This window comes from Hibiscus syriacus, unplaced genomic scaffold (assembly GCF_006381635.1).
Source record: "Hibiscus syriacus cultivar Baekdansim isolate YM2019G1 unplaced genomic scaffold, ASM638163v2 tig00111671_pilon, whole genome shotgun sequence".
In the NCBI taxonomy this organism is placed as follows: Eukaryota; Viridiplantae; Streptophyta; class Magnoliopsida; order Malvales; family Malvaceae; genus Hibiscus; species Hibiscus syriacus.
The window spans coordinates 1,332,696-1,351,390 of NW_024063152.1; the positions used below are offsets into that span (position 1 = coordinate 1,332,696).

General features: G+C 36.2%; 1 protein-coding gene across 1 annotated transcript; it reads right to left on the reverse strand.

The window, feature by feature from the left end:
- Window positions 1–2,503: 2,503 nt before the first annotated feature.
- Window positions 2,504–3,394, reverse strand: LOC120167333. The gene has a single exon (XM_039176385.1). The coding sequence runs from the start codon at window positions 3,392–3,394 to the stop codon at window positions 2,504–2,506; it is 891 nt and encodes a 296-aa protein (XP_039032316.1).
- Between the last annotated feature and the right edge of the window lie 15,301 nt (window positions 3,395–18,695).

An 18,695-nucleotide genomic window follows, 5' to 3' on the forward strand; every position in this document is an offset into this window, starting at 1 on the left:
CGGGTCAAATTGAGGCCTCTCACTTCTCAGATCCCTTGCCCCTTGTCTATTGTCCATTTGTGGTGGCGCTACCGTCCCCTGAGGTCGGGACACTGTGATGTTATGAGAGTCATACTGCCTTACGTTACTGACTTCGTTTTCCTTTTTCTTCATCGGCGGTTTCTTACTGGGCTCTCCTCCCTTGAGTTTTCCACTTTTAATCGGCATTTCAATCATTTCTCCCGCTGTAACTATATCGGAAAAACTTCGAGAAGAATTACCAATAAAGTGTGAGAAAAAGGGAGCCTTCAAGGTATTAACAAAAACATGTTTGTTTCCTCCTCTACCAACGGTGGGTGGACTTGCACTGCTACCTCCCTCCACCTCTGAGCATATTGTCTGAAACTTTCATTATGCTTTTTCTCCATTGCTTGCAACACCATTTTGTTCGGCCTGACATCCATCACATGTTGTACTGATCAGAAATGATTTGGCCAGATCTTTTCATGACATTTGTTCCTCCTCTACCAACGGTGGGTGGACTTGCACTGCTACCTCCTCCACCTGAGCATATTGTCTGAAACTTTCATTATGCTTTTTCTCCATTGCTTGCAACACCATTTTGTTCGGCCTGACATCCATCACATGTTTGTACTGATCAAGAAATGATTTGGCCAGATCTTTTCATGACATAAAATTAGCTCTTCTTAGTTGATTATACCACCGCAATGCTGAACCAGTCAAGCTTTCTTGGAAACAGTGGATCAGTAGCTGATCATCCCCTATGTACCCAGTCATCTTTCTGCAGAACATCGTAATATGGGTAGAAGGGCATTTGGTACCGTCATATTTCTCGAAGTCAGGAGTCTTGAACTTCGGAGGCAGGATCAAATCGGGAACTAAACTCAATTCCTTAGCGTCAAGTCCGTACAAGCTGGTGTCTTCTTTCATAGCTTGGAATTCGCTTGTCAACTGCTTATATTGCTCTTGTAATAGCTTGTTTTCATTCCTTTTAGCTTCCTCATCAAGGTCTAGGACCTGGTGGTATGGATTTTCTTCGGGATGCGAACCAGATCCCGGTTGTAGATTCGCAGCCGTGTTGACAGGATGACACTCTGAGACTGTACCGGGGTGAACCCTGGAGGATAAAGGGGTTCTTCAGTTTCTTGCTCATGGACCTTTCCATGCTCTAGATTTCTCCCCTCCAACATACTTGCTAGCCTAGAGAACAGATCCTTTTGGGCGCTGATCAGGTTTTCTTGCATTTTCTTTATGTTTTCTTGCAATTCGAGCTGAGTTTTTTTGATTTGAGTAATCTTATCTTCCATGGCTCTCTTTCTCGTGTTGTATGGATGTTTAGAAGGTCCCAATATTCCTCTGTCAGACAGTTCTTTTATTAATGTCTATATTATGAAATATATGATTATGAATGAATAAAGTGCGGTGCAAGAAAAATAAAAATGCATTGCAAAAATAATAAAATGATGCATATGCAAAATGCAGGGTGTTGATCCTGGAGTGATTCCTTAGAACAACTCTTTATATTAAAAACGACGTTCGATTACAAGGTTGAAACATATCACAGATAAATCTGCACTGCTTTTCCTATTTCTTGTACAAGTGCTATCAATTCCATGATCTTCTGGTTTTCTTCACCTTCAGGATCTAGTTCCTCGCCTATTGCAACAGCTTCTTGAGATATGTCGACCAAATATTGTGCGATTCCCCGAGCATGTTCCTGGTAATAAGCAATAAGATCTTCTCCTCGTTTGGCTCTCGCTTGAGCTTGCTCCCATCGAAAATGCCACTGAATGTTCCCCTCATAAGGAACTATCGATAACTCAACTGATTACCTCTGGAAACCCTGAATCATGGCTTCGAGCTCACTTACTTGCTTCTTCAAATTTTTGACTTCTCCACGACTCGAGCTACCTTCCCGACTTCGGTACCGTCGTAACGCAACCTCTAAACTCGAGATTTTCCCTTTCAACTTCTCGTTCTGGGCTTGACCTTCTTGTAATTGATGCTCTAAACAACTCTTTTCTTTTAACAAACTCTTAACCTGATGCTTGCATTGCTTGAGCTCTTCCTGACTCTCCCCGGCTGCTCTCTTCAAACTTGCTACTTCATGCCTCCACTCAACAGGTGATTTGCTTGAACTAGAAGCTGTTCGATCTTTCATCATTCGCTAGTAAGTTGATTGAAGATCATCAAAATCTAACTGAAGTTGCTTCTCTGCTTTTTCAGCTCGATCTGCTCTACTTTTTTGGATATCGATCTCTTCCCCTTTCTGATACACCTCATCTTCTAGCTTTTACAGAGTAGCTCTCCACTGTCTCCTTTCTGCATCAAAATCGCGCTTAGCTAGCTCTAGTGGAGATGGTACTATCCTCAAATGCTATTCCATCGGTTGAACGTTTTCAGGATTCACCATCGGGATGTTATCGTTTACTCGATTGCTTCTCCACTGCTCATACTCTGGTGATAGTTCGAGGTCGAAGGTGAATAGATTTACACGACGAGTCTACTTCCAGGCTTCAACAACCCCTTTGACTTTGCTCTTGTATTGATCTCCCTTGAACGCAAAATCTGATCCTGACAAGTCCCGTGTAACTGGAATGAACTGTATTGACCCATATTGTCTGGAAACTAGCAAAGGTGCATATCCAACAGAGCCCCATATACCTGGCAAAGGGACCCAATCCCGCTCTCCACATTTGTAAAGTATGCTTGAAGTGACTTTCCAAGAAGTTCGCCATAAAACATCACCGTCTCTGATATCTTTAAAGATAACCATCCATTTTTCTTCGGTAAAACCTCCATGCTTGAAATGACTGAGGATCCATACTAGCAGTAGGGGTGCACATCCTATAAAGCGTCCTCCTCCTTCTCGCCTGCAAGAACTCAAAGAACGAAACATATCTGCTAAGATGGCGGGGACATGATCCACATTCTTGTCTAATCTTTCGAAAAGGTCAACAACTGATATGTCTACATATCCTAGCACCTTTGGGAAGATAACGAGCCCATAAATTCCTAAAGCAAGCATGTCAAGCTTCTTCCTCTGATCAGGGTGACAATTGATTATTTCCTTCAGGGCGGACCAAGGAAAGCATTCACTGTCTCCTTTCTTCTTAATATTTTTAACAACCCAATCCTCACTCATTCCAGTTATCGATATCAATTTCTTTTTGAACGAAGGAGTGAATGGGGGCTTGGTATGGACTCTATGCACTTGGGCTCTCGGACATCGGATCAAAGCTTGATACTCCTCTATTGTCGGCATCAGATCCACTTTACCAAACGTAAAGCAACTATAAGCGGGATTCCAGAACTGTGATAGGGATCTAAATAGATTTCGATCAACGGGAACCTCCAGAAGATAAGGTATATCACCATTTAATTGATAGAACATCTCTTTGTCGGCTGCTTCACATCAAACAACTCCGACACGTACACAGGCATCAAACTGTCTCCATTGGTCAATTATGATTGTTCCGACCATCTCAGAACATCTACATTGTCTTCAACCTCTTTGCGAACCTTTCGTTCCTTATTCTGGCCTTCTATATGGACATCAACCCCAAGTTAACACCATGAAATGAATAGTGCAATGCAAAACAAAAGAAATAAAACAAAGGCAAAAGAAAATCAGTTTGTAAACATAAATCAATTAACCAGAGCTAATAATTTGTCAAAGAATCCTACCCTCACATGTTGACTAACCAATCATGATTTAGTAGATCCTACCCAACATGATATCTACCCCCATGCTTAGTCATTTACAAAAATCCTAACCACATGATATCTAATTCAACCTAATCACATGATTTCTAGTTCGCATGCATTTATTCACAAAAACAAAAATAAATGACCCAAAAAGCTTTTCCTTGTGTATACTCCTCACGGGACTCTTAAGGTTCTGGTTAGGCTCGACCTAAGTTCAGGCTCTACGTTCACTATATGCTGGGTTTTTGGTTCTAAAGTAATAGTGTTGAAAACATTTTTGATATTTCGATATAACAAATTAAGTTAAATGAATTTTAAGATTTTACAAATGATTTTACAATTTTATATTCGATTCAATTAACCGAATATCAAATTACTACTCCAAGTTTTTTCAAGATCAATTTTAATCCTTACTAAAAGTGTAAAATTGTGATTTGTACTTAAACTATTTTTGAAACAATTTTCACAAAGTATTTTGAACCAAAATCAAGCCTAAATTCAATTATTTAAAGTGATGCACCGATGCATCAACCATGCATCGATGCATTAGTGAATTAATTGAACATCGAATGCTTTCCATGCACCGATGCATTCTCCATGCATCGATGCACTCTGAATATTTTCAAAACATAGAATGCATTTGATGCATCGATGCACAAGCCATGCATTGATGCACTCAGGCTATTTTCAAACATCGAATGCATTTCATGCATCGATGCACACTTGGTGCACCGATGCATCAAGTGTTCCAACGGTCAAAATATTTAAATTTTACACTGATGCACCGATGCATCCTTCATCATGCATCGATGCATGAGACACTCCACCCAGAAAATTAATTGTTTTCACACTTAAACGGCTCTATTATCTCCACTAGTTATCACCAACGTTCAGAATTGATTCAAGGGGTATTTAAACAAGTTCTGGAGCCATTGATCAATAGCAATAAACATCAAGCAACTAGAATCAAGAGAGAATCAAAGAGAAAGCATCAAACCTCAAGTTTGAGCATTTCAAGCCAATTTTTCATTCAATATTCATTTTGCTTTCAAGAACACTTTTGTACTCAATTGTATTTATCTTTGAGTGTTCTTTTCTTTGTTCTAGAATTGTGCAAACAATCTACCTTGTGATGATTTCCTTGTAAGTTTGCAAATTTGTATTGTTCTCTTTGGGAGAGAGTTTTCTCAAGAATTTGGGGTATAATTCATGAGGGTTTGTAAGGTTACTCTTTGTCCTCAAAAGAAAGACAAATTAGTGATTTTGTGGAAAATCCTTAGTGTGGATAGCTAAGGTAGTGGACGTAGACTTTGGTTGAGAAAGTCGAACCACTCTAAATCGTTGTGCAAATCTTTTCAATTTTGTGCAAAAGCTTCCACCGAAATTTTTATTGCCAATTCACCCCCCTCTTGGCCGATTCCGACGATCGATTAACTCAACAATTGGTATCAGAGCCTCACTCATTTGAAGGTTTAATCGCCTCTTGAGTCGATTCGGGAAGAGTTACATCGAGTACCAAGTCATCAATGGCCTCCGCTTCAAATTTCGACTCCGGTCTCGATTCGATGCCCGTCAACAAGCCTCCTTTCTTCAATGGGGCTAACTATGCCTATTGGAAGAATAGAATGATGTACTTCATTCAACCAAGTGACATGGGAGCATGGAATGCCGTAGAATAAGGATACATCAAGCCTCTCACACATCCAAGGTCGTGGAGTGAAGGAGAGACAAGAATGTTCCAGCTCAACTCCAAAGCCATCCATATTATTTTTTGTGCTCTTGGACCAGATGAATACGAAAGAGTTTCATCGTGTACAACCGCCAAAGAAATATGGGACAAGCTTCAAGTCACTCATGAAGGTACCGATGAGGTAAAGAAATCTAAAATTAGTATTCTAACGCATAACTATGAAAATTTCAGGATGAAACCAAATGAGGACATCAAAGCTATGGCGGATAGATTTTCAACGATTGTCAATGGTCTCAAATCATATGGAGAGATCATTTCAAATGAATAGCTTGTGAGGAAGTTAGTCTACTCCCTTCCAAAAACATGGCAATCAAAGAGGACAACAATCATCGAAGCTAAGGACCTAACGTCCTTAACTCTTGAAGAACTTATCAGCTCACTCCTCACTCATGAAATGATGCTTGAAGATGAGGTGGACCTCGATAAGATTGATGAGACATCAAAGGAGAAGGAGAAGAAGAAAAACATTGGAGTTACTCTCAAATCCACAAAAGATGAGAGTGATTCGAATGATGATGATGAGAAAGAAATGGAATTGTTTGCCAAACGGTTCAAAAAAATGATGAGACCTTACCGAGGAAGAAAATTCAAACGAAACGAAGGCCTAAAAAATGAACCAAAAGAGAAGGACCTAATCATTTGCTATGAATGCAAAAAGCCGGGGCATGTCAAATATGATTGCCTACAATTGAAGAGAAAGGGTCAATCAAAGAATAAGCACAAGGCTCATGTGGCTACATGGAGCGATGAAGAAAGTTCCGATGAAGAGGAACAAGAAGTAGCAAACTTGTGCTTGATGGCATTCAGGGAAGATTCTAAGGTAACCTCTAACTCATCTGATTATGATGATTTATCCTATGATGAGCTATTAGAGGAATATAATGGGTTGGCTTCAGATTATGAGAAATTGTTTTTAAAATATAAAAATGATGTTTCAAAATTGAAAAATGAAAACAAACTCATATTCAAAACCAACAACGATCTTAAAAGTAAAATCAAAGATTTGCAAATCAAACTAGAAGAGTTTGAAAAGAAAAATTTAGATTTGCAAAATTTACTTTCAAAGGTCAATGATGATCATCAAAAGAAAATTGATGATCTTAAACTTCTTTTGATAAAGTTGGTACAAAAGCATTTTGAAAAGGAAGAAAATTCAAAATCCAACTTTGTTAGAAAAGTTTTAGAAACTGCAATCATAGAGGTCCCAAAGAACCTCAAATGGAAAATCGTTAGAAGTATGTGGGTTCCTAAGAACTCATTACTACTAAAGATAAAGATATCCTACACAAATGGATACCTAAGGGGACTAGGATTTTGGAAACTAATGAATATGGACCCAAAAGAATTGGGTACCCAAAAATAAAAAATTAATCTATATTTGTAGGGAAAGGAGCATTGCTACAAGGCACGGGAAACAAATTCAAACTCATGGTACCTTGATAGTGGATGCTCGAGACACATGACCGGAGACAAAAGCCGGTTCATAGAGCTTAACGCCAAAAATGGAGGAGAAGTGACTTTTGGTGATAATTCAAAAGGTCACATTGAAGGTATTGGTACTATAGGTAATACCTCTTCCATACAAATTAAAAATGTTTTATATGTGAATGGATTAAAGCATAATCTTTGGAGTATTAGTCAATTATGTGATAAAGGATTCAATGTCTATTTGAAATTAATGGTTGTAAAGTCATTGACATGCATCTAATCGGATTATGCTTGTTGGTCATTAGAATAGGAAAACATTTACATGGTGCATTTAGATTCTATTGATATGACTTTGGTTATGGCATAGGAGATTAGGTCATGCTAGTATGAATGTTTTGCAACGGTTAATTCAAGGAGACTTAGTAAGAGGGTTGCCTAAGCTTAAATTTGAATGATAAAATCTGTGATGCATGTGCTAAAGGAAAACAAAAGCGAGTTTCTTTTAAATCTATTAATGATGTATCAACTAGTAGAGTATTACAATTCATCCATTTAGATCTTTTTAGGCCAACTAGAACTACTAGCTTGGGAGGAAAACAATATGCATTTGTCTTGGTAGGTGACTATTCTAGATATACTTGGGTTCTATTTTTAAGTACTAAAGATGAAGCATTAGAACATTTCATCACTTTTTCAAAAATAATCCAAAATGAAAAAGGTTACTCTATAACTAGTGTTAGGAGTGATCATGGTACTGAATTTGAAAATCTTGGATTTATTGAGTTTTGTAATTCTAATGGTATTAGCCATAATTTTTCAGCACCTAGAACCCCTCAACAAAATGGAGTCGTTGAGAGGAAAAATTGAACTTTAGAAGAAATGGCTAGAACCATGCTTTGTGAAATAATTTGCCAAAATATTTTTGGGCGGAAGCCACAAATACTGCTTGTTATGTTGTAAATCGAGTAATGATTAGGCCAATTTTAAAGAAAACTCCAATGAAATTCTCAAAAATAAAAAGCCTAACATTAGCTATTTTCATCCTTTTGGATGTAAATGTTTTGTTTTAAACAACGGTAAAGAAAACCTTGGCAAATTTGATGCTAAAAGTGATGAAGGAATTTTTCTGGGTTATTCCTTAAATTCTAAAACTTATCGTGTATTTAATAAAATAACTTTAGTTGTATAAGAGTCTATGTTGTTTTCGATGATAATCCCCTTCCGAGGAAGGATTCTTGTGTTAATGATGATGTAGGTATTGTACAAGCAAATGACGTTAGACATGATGTTGGAGAATCATCATCAAAGGAAGAAACGAAAGATGAGTAAACATGATCCTCGAGAATCCAACCATTGAAGAAAGGGAAGTATCTTTCCAAGAGAGTACAACTATGTCAAGGATGGTGAAATTATAAGTGATCCATCCAAAGGGGTAACTACTCGATCTTCTCTTAGAAATGTTTGTAACTATGTTGCATTTATTTCATGCATAGAGCCTAAGAACATCAAAGAAGCATTAAAAGATGAACATTGAATTATGGCTATGCAAGAAGAATTAAATCAATTTGAGAGAAGTAAAGTATGGACATTAGTTGAAAGGCCTAATGATAAATCTACTGTACTAGATGGGTTTTTAGAAATAAACTTGATGAAAGTGGTAATATAGTGAGGAACAAGGCTAGACTTGTTGCTCAAGGCTATACTCAAGAAGAAGGCATAGACTATGATGAAACATATGCTCCCGTAGCTAGGATGTAAGCAATTAGAATGTTATTGGCATTTGCATGTTTCAATGAATTTTAATTATATCAAATGGATGTTAAAAGTGCATTTTTAAATGGTTTTATAAAAGAAAAAGTGTATGTGGAACAACCTCCAGGTTTTGAAGATTCAAATTTTCCGGATCATGTTTTAAAATTAACAAAAGCTCTTTATGGTTTAAAACAAGCTCCTAGAGCTTGGTATGAAAGATTGTCAAATTTTTTAATTGAAAAAGGTTTTTCAAAAGGAAAGGTTGACATACATTGTTTTTAAAGAGAAAAGGTAAAGATTATTAGTAGTTCAAATTTATGTTGATGATATAATATTTGGTTCTACTAATGATGTTCTTTGCCAAGAATTTTCTAAGCTAATGCAAATTGAGTTCGAGGTGAGCATGATGGGGGAGCTCTCATATTTCTTGGGACTCCAAATCAAGCAAAGAAAAGATGGCATCTTCATCAATCAAGTTAAGTATGTCAAGGATATGCTCAAGAAATTTGGATTGGAAAATGGGAAGCCTTACGCCACTCCAATGAGTTCTTCTACAAAACTTGACTTAGATGAAGGAGGTAAATGTGTTGATGTTAAATTATATAGATCCATGATTGGCTAATTGCTTTATCTAACCGCAAGTAGACCGGATATTATGTTTAGTGTTTGCTTGTGTGCTAGGTTTCAATCATGTCCTAAAGAATCACATTTACTAGCCGTTAAGAGGATCTTTAGATACCTTAAGGACACTCCTAGTATAGGACTTTGGTATCCTAGAGACTCTAGCTTTAGCTTGCATGCCTTCTCTGATGCGGATTATGGAGGATGTAAATTAGATAGGAAAAGCACCTCCGGTACTTGCCAATTCCTTGGAAATATGCTAATTTCTTGGTTTTCAAAGAAACAAAATTGTGTTGCATTATCTACCACTGAAGCGTAATACATTTCAGCCGGTAGTTGTTGTGCACAAGTTTTATGGATGAAACAACAACTTTTTGATTATGGAATTGAAGTAAGTACTATTCCTATCAAGTGTGACAATACTAGTGCTATTTGTCTCACTAAAAATCCCATCCAACACTCTAGAACTAAGCACATTGAAATTAGACATCACTTCATTAGAGACCATGTCACTAAGGAAGATGTAGTTCTAGAATTTGTTGATACTTTGCACCAATTAGCGGATATTTTTACAAAACCCTTAGATAAAGAAAGATTTTGGACACTTAGGAGAGAATTAGGTTTAACTGACCTATCTTCACTTAGTGTTTAAATAATTTTAGCACTTTTAAGAATAAATGAAAAATGCTTATAATAATAATTTTTGATTGCGTTCTTGCTATTAGTTAGGGGGAGTTTGCGATTCTTAGTGAAAATTAATTTTATGTTCAAATAAAGTTTGAAGATTAATTTGATTGATTGAACATAATTAATTTATGATATATGAGTTGCCAATACCATTAGAGCCAAATTATTTAGCATTTTAAGTGATTAAAACGATTTTTTTGACATTTTTGTGCTTCATGCACCGATGTATTTAACAATGCATCGATGCATCCCTTTGAATATGTATCGATGCATCACCATGATGCACCGATGCATGCCTTGAATATGCATCGATGCATAAGACCATGCACCGATGCATCCGTCGGGTTTTGGTTAAAAACCCTGATTTTCTTCATCTTCTCAAAACCTTTAATCACTCTCATATACGGCCGTTCGTCCCTCTCTCTCTATAAATTCTATTTGTGCTCAAAATCTTCGGGAAATCATCGGATTCTTCAAGCTTTTCATCCTACAAACCTGCTACAATCATTAAATCGCTCAAAACATCTCCAAATTCCCCTCAATCCGAATTTTTCAAGGTATTTTTACAAAAACTCTATTTTATTAATTTTTGAACTTAGGACTAGTTTAGATTAGTTCTAGTTTGAAATAATTATCGGGCATTGGTTGTATGATGATTCTAAACTAGTTTCTACAACAAATTTCATCAAAAACACATAATTTTTTAAAATTATTTTTAAATTTCGAATTAAATTTTTTTTTGATTTTCGAAAATTAGTGATAGTTTTGATTCAATTGTGTTGTTTTCATGAAAACTATACATATTATGATATTAATTTCAAATAGTTTTCAAAACTTTGCCCATTAGGATTATGTTAGATAACCTTGAATTATTGAGGACTCATTTGAGTTTTGGGATTAATTATTGTGCATACATGTGTTTTAAAAATTTCAGGTGATATTCCTTTTCCGATTTCCCTAACCATGTCTAACCGAAACGTCCTAGGTCATCTTCGAGTAGGTCAAACCAAAACCGTCCTCCCGTTCCTCAACATCCTAATCCCGTTCCTCCTCCACCTAATCCCGATCCTCAAGCTCCTAATGACTTATTGAGTGTTTGTTTCAATATGCTAGAGCGTCGTAGAAACGACCTATATAATAGATATATTGAGTCATTCCAATCCTATAGAATTCGGGAAGAACGTATTCCCTCGCTTCAAGCCATGAACAAAATTGAATTTGAATACATCCCGATTCTTAGACGATGGAAGTTTGATAAACTCTTTTCTCTTCAACCTATCGTCTTTCATCAACTTGTCATCATTTTTTATTCAAATGCGGTATGTATTCAAAATGAAACCCAATGTGGAACCATCGGAATTAGATCCTATCTTTTAGGACGGTATATCATGTTTGATTCCGCAACTATTGCTTCTCAATTCGGGTTAGATGATGATGATGTTTTTGACGAAAAAGAGAATGTGAATTATCCCTATATCCCTCATGCGAGTGTCAGTTCCCTTCGAACTCATCACGACCGTTTTCTTCACTTCATTATTTCTTGGTGGTTTAGACCATCGGCTGGTCGTTACTCCACTCTTCGCAATAGGGATTTGTGGTGGATGTATTGCATCAAGAATAAAAAGAAAATAAATCTTCCACAAATTATCTTCAGCCAATTAGTAGACATCGTTAACATTGTCCCATCTAAACATGTTGAAACCTTAGCCTACGGTTGTCTACTTAGTAACCTGTTTATCAAACTTGGTTTAAACATTTCTCTCGACACTCCTATCCCTCTCGAAAATTAAATCAACCTCACATCTTTAAAGAAAGCGGATTGGATTCAAGATGAGCGAACCGGTGTTTGGATCTTTCGACCCAATAAGCCAACTCCGGGAGCTAGTTCTTCTCGAGCTGCTCCTAGTTCTTTTCGTGCTCCTCCTCTTCCTCCAGCTCCTGACGCTGACAATGTTCCAGAGCTTCAAAGGCCTATGAGAGATATTGACGAGGAAGTACCAGATGTTGAGCCTGCACCGGAACCAGCTCGGTAAGATGATCAAACACCACCTTATTTTTGATCTTTTCTAGAGTCGTTTGATCTGCGTTTTGCCTCCATTGAGTCTACGATTACTGAGTTTCAGAGGGAGATGCGTGATCGTATGGATGCTCTGACTCTTGAAGTTCGAGCTCATTATCCTCCTCCTCTCGATCCTCCGATGGAGTAGACTTGCTTGTCATGCTTTCTTGTTTTTAAAACATGGATTGTTAAACTTTTTGATTTGGATGTTTATGTTTGTTTGGATATTTAGATGCTTGAATGTTTGAACTTAATTTTAATATATTTGGTTTGAATTTTATTCATTTTGCATCATTAGATATATGACCAATTATTCCATTTCACATTTTATTATGAATATTGTTTATGAAAACTAATGGCTAATCTCTCTTTTGATTATGATCTTAGCAGCTTATTATTAATATATCAATTGGCTAACGTTTTTCAAAATTCTTGTTTAAAACGTTTTATAGAGTCTTTTCGATTTAACAAAAAGGGGGAGAAAATTTAAGATGTGCTAGTAAGGGGAGTAAGTTTTCAAAATCGATTTCAAATAATGTCTTAAACAAATCTTAAATTACTCAAATGTTTTGTTATATCAAAAAGGGGGAGATTGTTGAAAACATTTTTGATATTTCGATATAACAAATTAAGTTAAATGAATTTTAAGATTTTACAAATGATTTTACAATTTTATATTCAATTCAATTAACCGAATATCAAATTACTACTTCAAGTTCTTTCAAGATCAATTTTAATCCTTACTAAAAGTGTAAAATTGTGATTTGTACTTAAACTATTTTTGAAACAATTTTCACAAAGTATTTTGAACCAAAATCAAGCCTATATTCAATTATTTAAAGTGATGCACCGATGCATCAACCATGCATCGATGCATTAGTGAATTAATTGAACATCGAATGCATTCCATGCATTCTCCATGCATCGATGCATTAGTGAATTAATTGAACATCGAATGCATTTGATGCATCGATGCACAAGCCATGCATCGATGCACTCAGGCTATTTTCAAACATCGAATGCATTTCATGCATCGATGCACACTTGGTGCTCCGATGCATCAAGTGTTCCAACGATCAAAATATTTAAATTTTACACTGATGCACCGATGCATCCTTCATCATGCATCGATGCATGAGACGCTCCACCCATAAAATTAATTGTTTTCACACTTAAACGGCTCTATTATCTCCACTAATTATCACCAACGTTCAGAATTGATTCAAGGGGTATTTAAACAAGTTCTGGAGCCATTGATCAATAGCAAGAAACATCAAGCAACTAGAATCAAGAGAGAATCAAAGAGAAAGCATCAAACCTCAAGTTTGAGCATTTCAAGCCAATTTTTCATTCAATATTCATTTTGCTTTCAAGAACACTTTTGTACTCAATTGTATTTATCTTTGAGTGTTCTTGTCTTTGTTCTAGAATTATGCAAACAATCTACCTTGTGAGGATTTCCTTGTAAGTTTGCAAATTTGTATTGTTCTCTTTGGGAGAGAGTTTTCTCAAGAATTTGGGGTATAATTCTTGAGAGTTTGTAAGGTTACTCTTTGTCCTCAAAAGAAAGACAAATTAGTGAATTTGTGGAAAATCCTTAGTGTGGATAGCTAAGATAGTGGACGTAGACTTTGGTTGAGAAAGTCGAACCACTCTAAATCGTTGTGCAAATCTTTTCAATTTTCTGCAAAAGCTTCCACCGAAATATTTATTGCCAATTCACCCCCCTCTTGGCCGATTCCGACGATCGATTAACTCAACAAATAGGTTCTCGAATTGTCCTTACCGGTGCCCCCTTGGGCTGCCGAACCCTCAATCCTGGCCCATCATATGCTTTAGGGGATCGAGTTCAATTCGAGGGAACACACCTCCTTATGTCCATGCGGAGGTGAATATCATCACGAGGACCATAAGGCGTGAGCTCCAGGAGTGATCCACTATCCCATGCGAAGGTGAAAACCACACGAGGGAGTAGTCTCTCACTCCTACTTAAATAGGACGGAGCGGGGTTTTAGCTCATGTTTTGCAAATGCAACTGCGCAGCGTGTGAGGAAAAGCGAAAATAAAACAACACATAATCACAAAACACTCAAAAGATCAACCCTTTTTATACACATAATTAATCTGAAACCATTAGCAAATAGATCAGTACAACTATTTATTCGTTAGTCAAATTACGAACAGAAAGATATTGAAACCAAACAAGGGATCAAAAACCAAATTAAAACGAATTTCTAACTTTCATTTGCAAAGACAATTAATTAATCGACTATAGGTCTGACTCTCTAAATAAAAAGTCCCCAGCAGAGTCGCCAAGCTGTCGAAACGATTTTTAAACGACGGGGGAGCGAGATTTTGAAAACCGCATCTTTTTTAATTATTCTATTGACGATTGATTTTTAATTAAAAACAATGTGATTTTAGAAAACCTCTCGTTTCAAAAATTTGGGAATTCATTCATGATAAAAATACGGGTTCGAAGAGTCTCCACCAATATTTGATTAGAGTGTGATTGGGCACCCAAAAATGTTTTGTCATTTTAAATAAAAAATTAATTTTAATTAAAATAACAAATTTAGGTATGCGTTACCAAAATTCGAGTTCGGGAGTCGGTTACGCGTGGGGAAGGATTAGCACCCCCACAATGCCCTAAATCGATACCTCGTCGATTAATTAAGGTCTTTGCAATGAAATTTACAAATTCGAGTTTAATTTAGTTTATGATCCCCGACAAAACAACACATGAATTTTACAACATTCAAAAGCACCAAAATAGATTAAATTAAAATTACCAAGCCTTTAGAAAGATAAAGAATATTCGATTATTTACAAATATCAAGACCAGATCTTAGATAAGTTCTAACTATCTTTTCTCGATAAATTTAAATAGCCGAATATTTCTTTTTCTTCCGTTCCCAAATTTTAAAAGTGATAAATCAATTTCTTAGGTGTCACTAATGGGATATACTTTTAATTTAAAAACGTCAAAAGCGAATATCTAATCACTTAAGACAACCCACTTAAAACAATTTTAAATTAAAAGGATATTACCCTTAATTAAATTATGTAAATACGTCGAGCTATGCACATGAGGCTAACATGCAAAAACTAATTAAAGTATGCCATGCATTCAAACAAACTTATAAGTCTATAAAAAAATATTTACATGCATTTATGAATTTTTTACTAAAGGAAATTTTCAATTATTAATATTTTAAAATTATTAAACCTATCCTAATCATATTTTTATACAACAAGGGTTCATATTCTAGATTGATTAGCAACTGAAATAACATTTATCTTATTAAAATCTTACCTAGATTAAAGGGCACTTATACAATATATACATATATACAATAAAAGGCTCATTCATTTTAAAAAAAATCTACTGCCAATGATTAAATCTTGAATTCAATACTGCCATTTATTATAAACAAAAATAAGGTCTTATGACAATAATTTTTATTCATTACTACCCAAAAGAACCAAAATAATAAATACCAAAAAAAATTCAAAATGTAAATCTAATAGTAAATTAAACAAACATGGTATGGGAAAAAAATTATCAAAACAAATATTACAGGTTAAATGCGGAAATTACTCCTTAAATTAAACAAACATGCTAAGTGACTAAATTATCAAGTAACATAAATGACAAGTCATATTCGAAATGAACTAAAATGAAATACACCATATCTTTGGGACCAGAATGAAAGGCGCATATAAATATGAAGACCAAATTATAACCCTGGAAACTTCGATTTAGTGACTAGAGTACAATAATTTGAAACTAGCAGGCTCATCAGCTCATTTAAACCAAATACCCTAAAACACAGTTTACTTCCCTCAGCTTTGAAATGATACCGTTTTGGTCACATTCTGAACGGCGCCATTTTGGCATGTTAATATACGATTTTTAGGGTAAATTTTGACCTAGCTTTTATTCTTATCTTTAGCCTTAAACCAGAAAAAAGACCCCCCAACCGTTTTCTCTCTACCCCTTTCAAGCTCCCCTTTTTGCAACCCTGACACAAAAAAAACGGTGACCGTCGTGGTCACCACCACTTATGGCTCCGATGAGGAAACCCATGGGTATGAACTCACCTCTGCCTCTAGATCTGACTGAAATCTGATTCTAAAATAACAATCCAACCTTAAAACTAGACCACCTTTTAAAACCACACTAACCGAACCCTTCATCCACACATCATGAATTAACTATGACCCAAAGGCATGAAAATCTTACCCTCAAATGATTCAATAGTGTTTGGGCTTCAAGCGACGTTGATGGTTCTTCTCTTCGGCTCAAGTAGGTAAGGGTCGTGTTGTTTTCTCCTTCGAAAATTTCTGGTTGTTGTTAGATATTTTCAGATTCAAAATTTTTGGTTATTGATAGACAGATTCAGATGAGTATATTTTTTTGGGTCTTCTTTTCTTATTCTTGGTGGACTTTTTTTTGCCCTCCTCCTGTTATTTTGTTGATCGTGGTCTTTTAACTCTCAGGTTTTCCCCATTTTTATTCTCACTAAAAAAATCTTTTAATTTGATTCCTTTCCCCCTTTAGTTGATGATGATCTGTTTTTGTTTTCTTTTTCCTTAATCTTCGTAATGCTTATTTTTTATCATAACCCCATTTCTATTTGCTTCCTTATTCTGTTGCATGTGCGTGATCGGGACAAGCATGGGCGGAACTCGATATACTCAAGGGTGGCCGACAGGCGTCAGTGGCTGGCGCACTGTTTCGGGGCTCTGGACGTGTTGTGAGTCGTTGGATCATGAGGCCAGATCCAACGGACATAATAGGGCTGCCTGTGGAATGTTTAGGGTTTAGAAAACCCTAAAATTACTATCACTCTTCTTAAACCATCAGATGAGGGGCACCCAATCCTGTGGTCTACAACGTACGGCGCTGGGAACCTCTCCATAGAAAACCCTAACGGGTTTAGGGGTCTTTTTCAATTGTGTAACACCCTCAGACCGATGCGGATAACCTGATCCGATCCAGGAAGTCACATTAGGGCCACCGGAGCGACCCACTATAAAATAGCGTAAAATTTAAAACTTTTACTAAAACATGTAACTTATAAAATGATTTATCAGTATACAAAAATAAAACAAATTCTCAGATTCAAATATTAAAACAAAATATAATTACATGCCCCCTGATCACATGTACCAATCTCTGGAAGCAACGCCGGAAGAACTTCCATACTGATGACGATAATTGCACTAGTACAATTCTTTTAACCTGCAATGTTGAGTAATAGAGTGAGCTTCGGAAAGCTCAGAAATATAGAACTACCAGATGATGCTGAAGAACGTGCAGATACAGATAAACATATATTTTCTTATTGTTTCCGAACATTTACATATTTTTATGCTGATCAGAGATCCTACTGATATTTCACATGGTAACGGACAATGAGCTTTCATTTCAGAGAAATATTTCGGATGACTGAGTTCAGGAGATCAGAATAAGTTATCTAGTGTATTCCCAAAAATCATGTAACTTTTCAGATCATTTTAAAACACACACATATATATATACCCCCATCCGTCAAGTCCAAAATGTGTAGGTTCCCCAGAACCATACACCCACCGACAAGTCCAGTATGGCCCTAAGCACACAGCCGATGAGCCGGTAAGTAAGGTCCTGAGCACACAGCCAAGGAGCCTCCAGGAATACTTCCTCCAACATTACCCCCCAAAATAAAATAAGTTTCATCCGTAAACGGATATATCAAAAATCAAAACCTAATCCAGGTCAAGTATCAGATCAAAATCTAGGTCAAGTATTCGATCAGAATCCAAGTCAAGTATCCGATCAGAATCCAGGTCAAGTATCCGATCAGAATCCAGGTCAAGTATCCGATAATAATCCAGGTCAAGTATTATAATAGAAATCAAATCGGAAATCAGGTAAAACATCCAGGTGATTAGGGAACACACCAGAGTTTACAGAAATTATTCAGAGGTATTGGATAATCTTCGCAGGTAGAGAAACATGAATCTTCAGGACATTTACAGTATATGTCAATTGATTTCATTATCAAACAACTTCAGATGAATATCTCCCAGAATTAATGCTTATCGACTGGTCTATTCATTGTCCTTACAGGGTATTTACACTTTAATACCACAAATTCTAGTCCATATATAATCTTCAGAATCATCGCTGAATAAATCTTCCAATGTCTTTATTTCATGTTCATGCTTCCACTATATCATGAAATGCTGACATGCTTGATTTGTAGTTCAAGATCCATAAGAACATTACATCGTGTATGTTCATTAACGTTTCCAGACTCATCCAAATAACTTACTTAATCCTTAGTCCTTGAGGTTACTTAGTTCATTTAGCATTCAAGTCTATTCCAGTTACTTTAGGATTTTCCAGAGTAATTCAAACGTTACTGAACTTCAGATACATGTTGTACTTCTATTCCATTCAATTTGGTCTTCATGGTTGATTTGTCGAACTAACGTCCAATTCCTAGTACTGAATGCGATATAGAGTTGAGCTGAGCTGAATACTTCCAAAATTTATCATCGAGCCAAACTTGAGAAGACGAACACGTATTCAAGTAATATCTATGCCATTCATGTATTGATATAGCTTTAGGGTTGATCTACTCACTTAAATTGTTTTCCATTACTTTTAAAGGTAGTCCAATACCTATGCTTACTTGG

Bases quoted from the DNA above. Each gene is read 5' to 3' on its own strand.
- LOC120167333 (XM_039176385.1), bottom strand. From the start codon at position 3,394: ATGTTCTATCAATTAAATGGTGATATACCTTATCTTCTGGAGGTTCCC.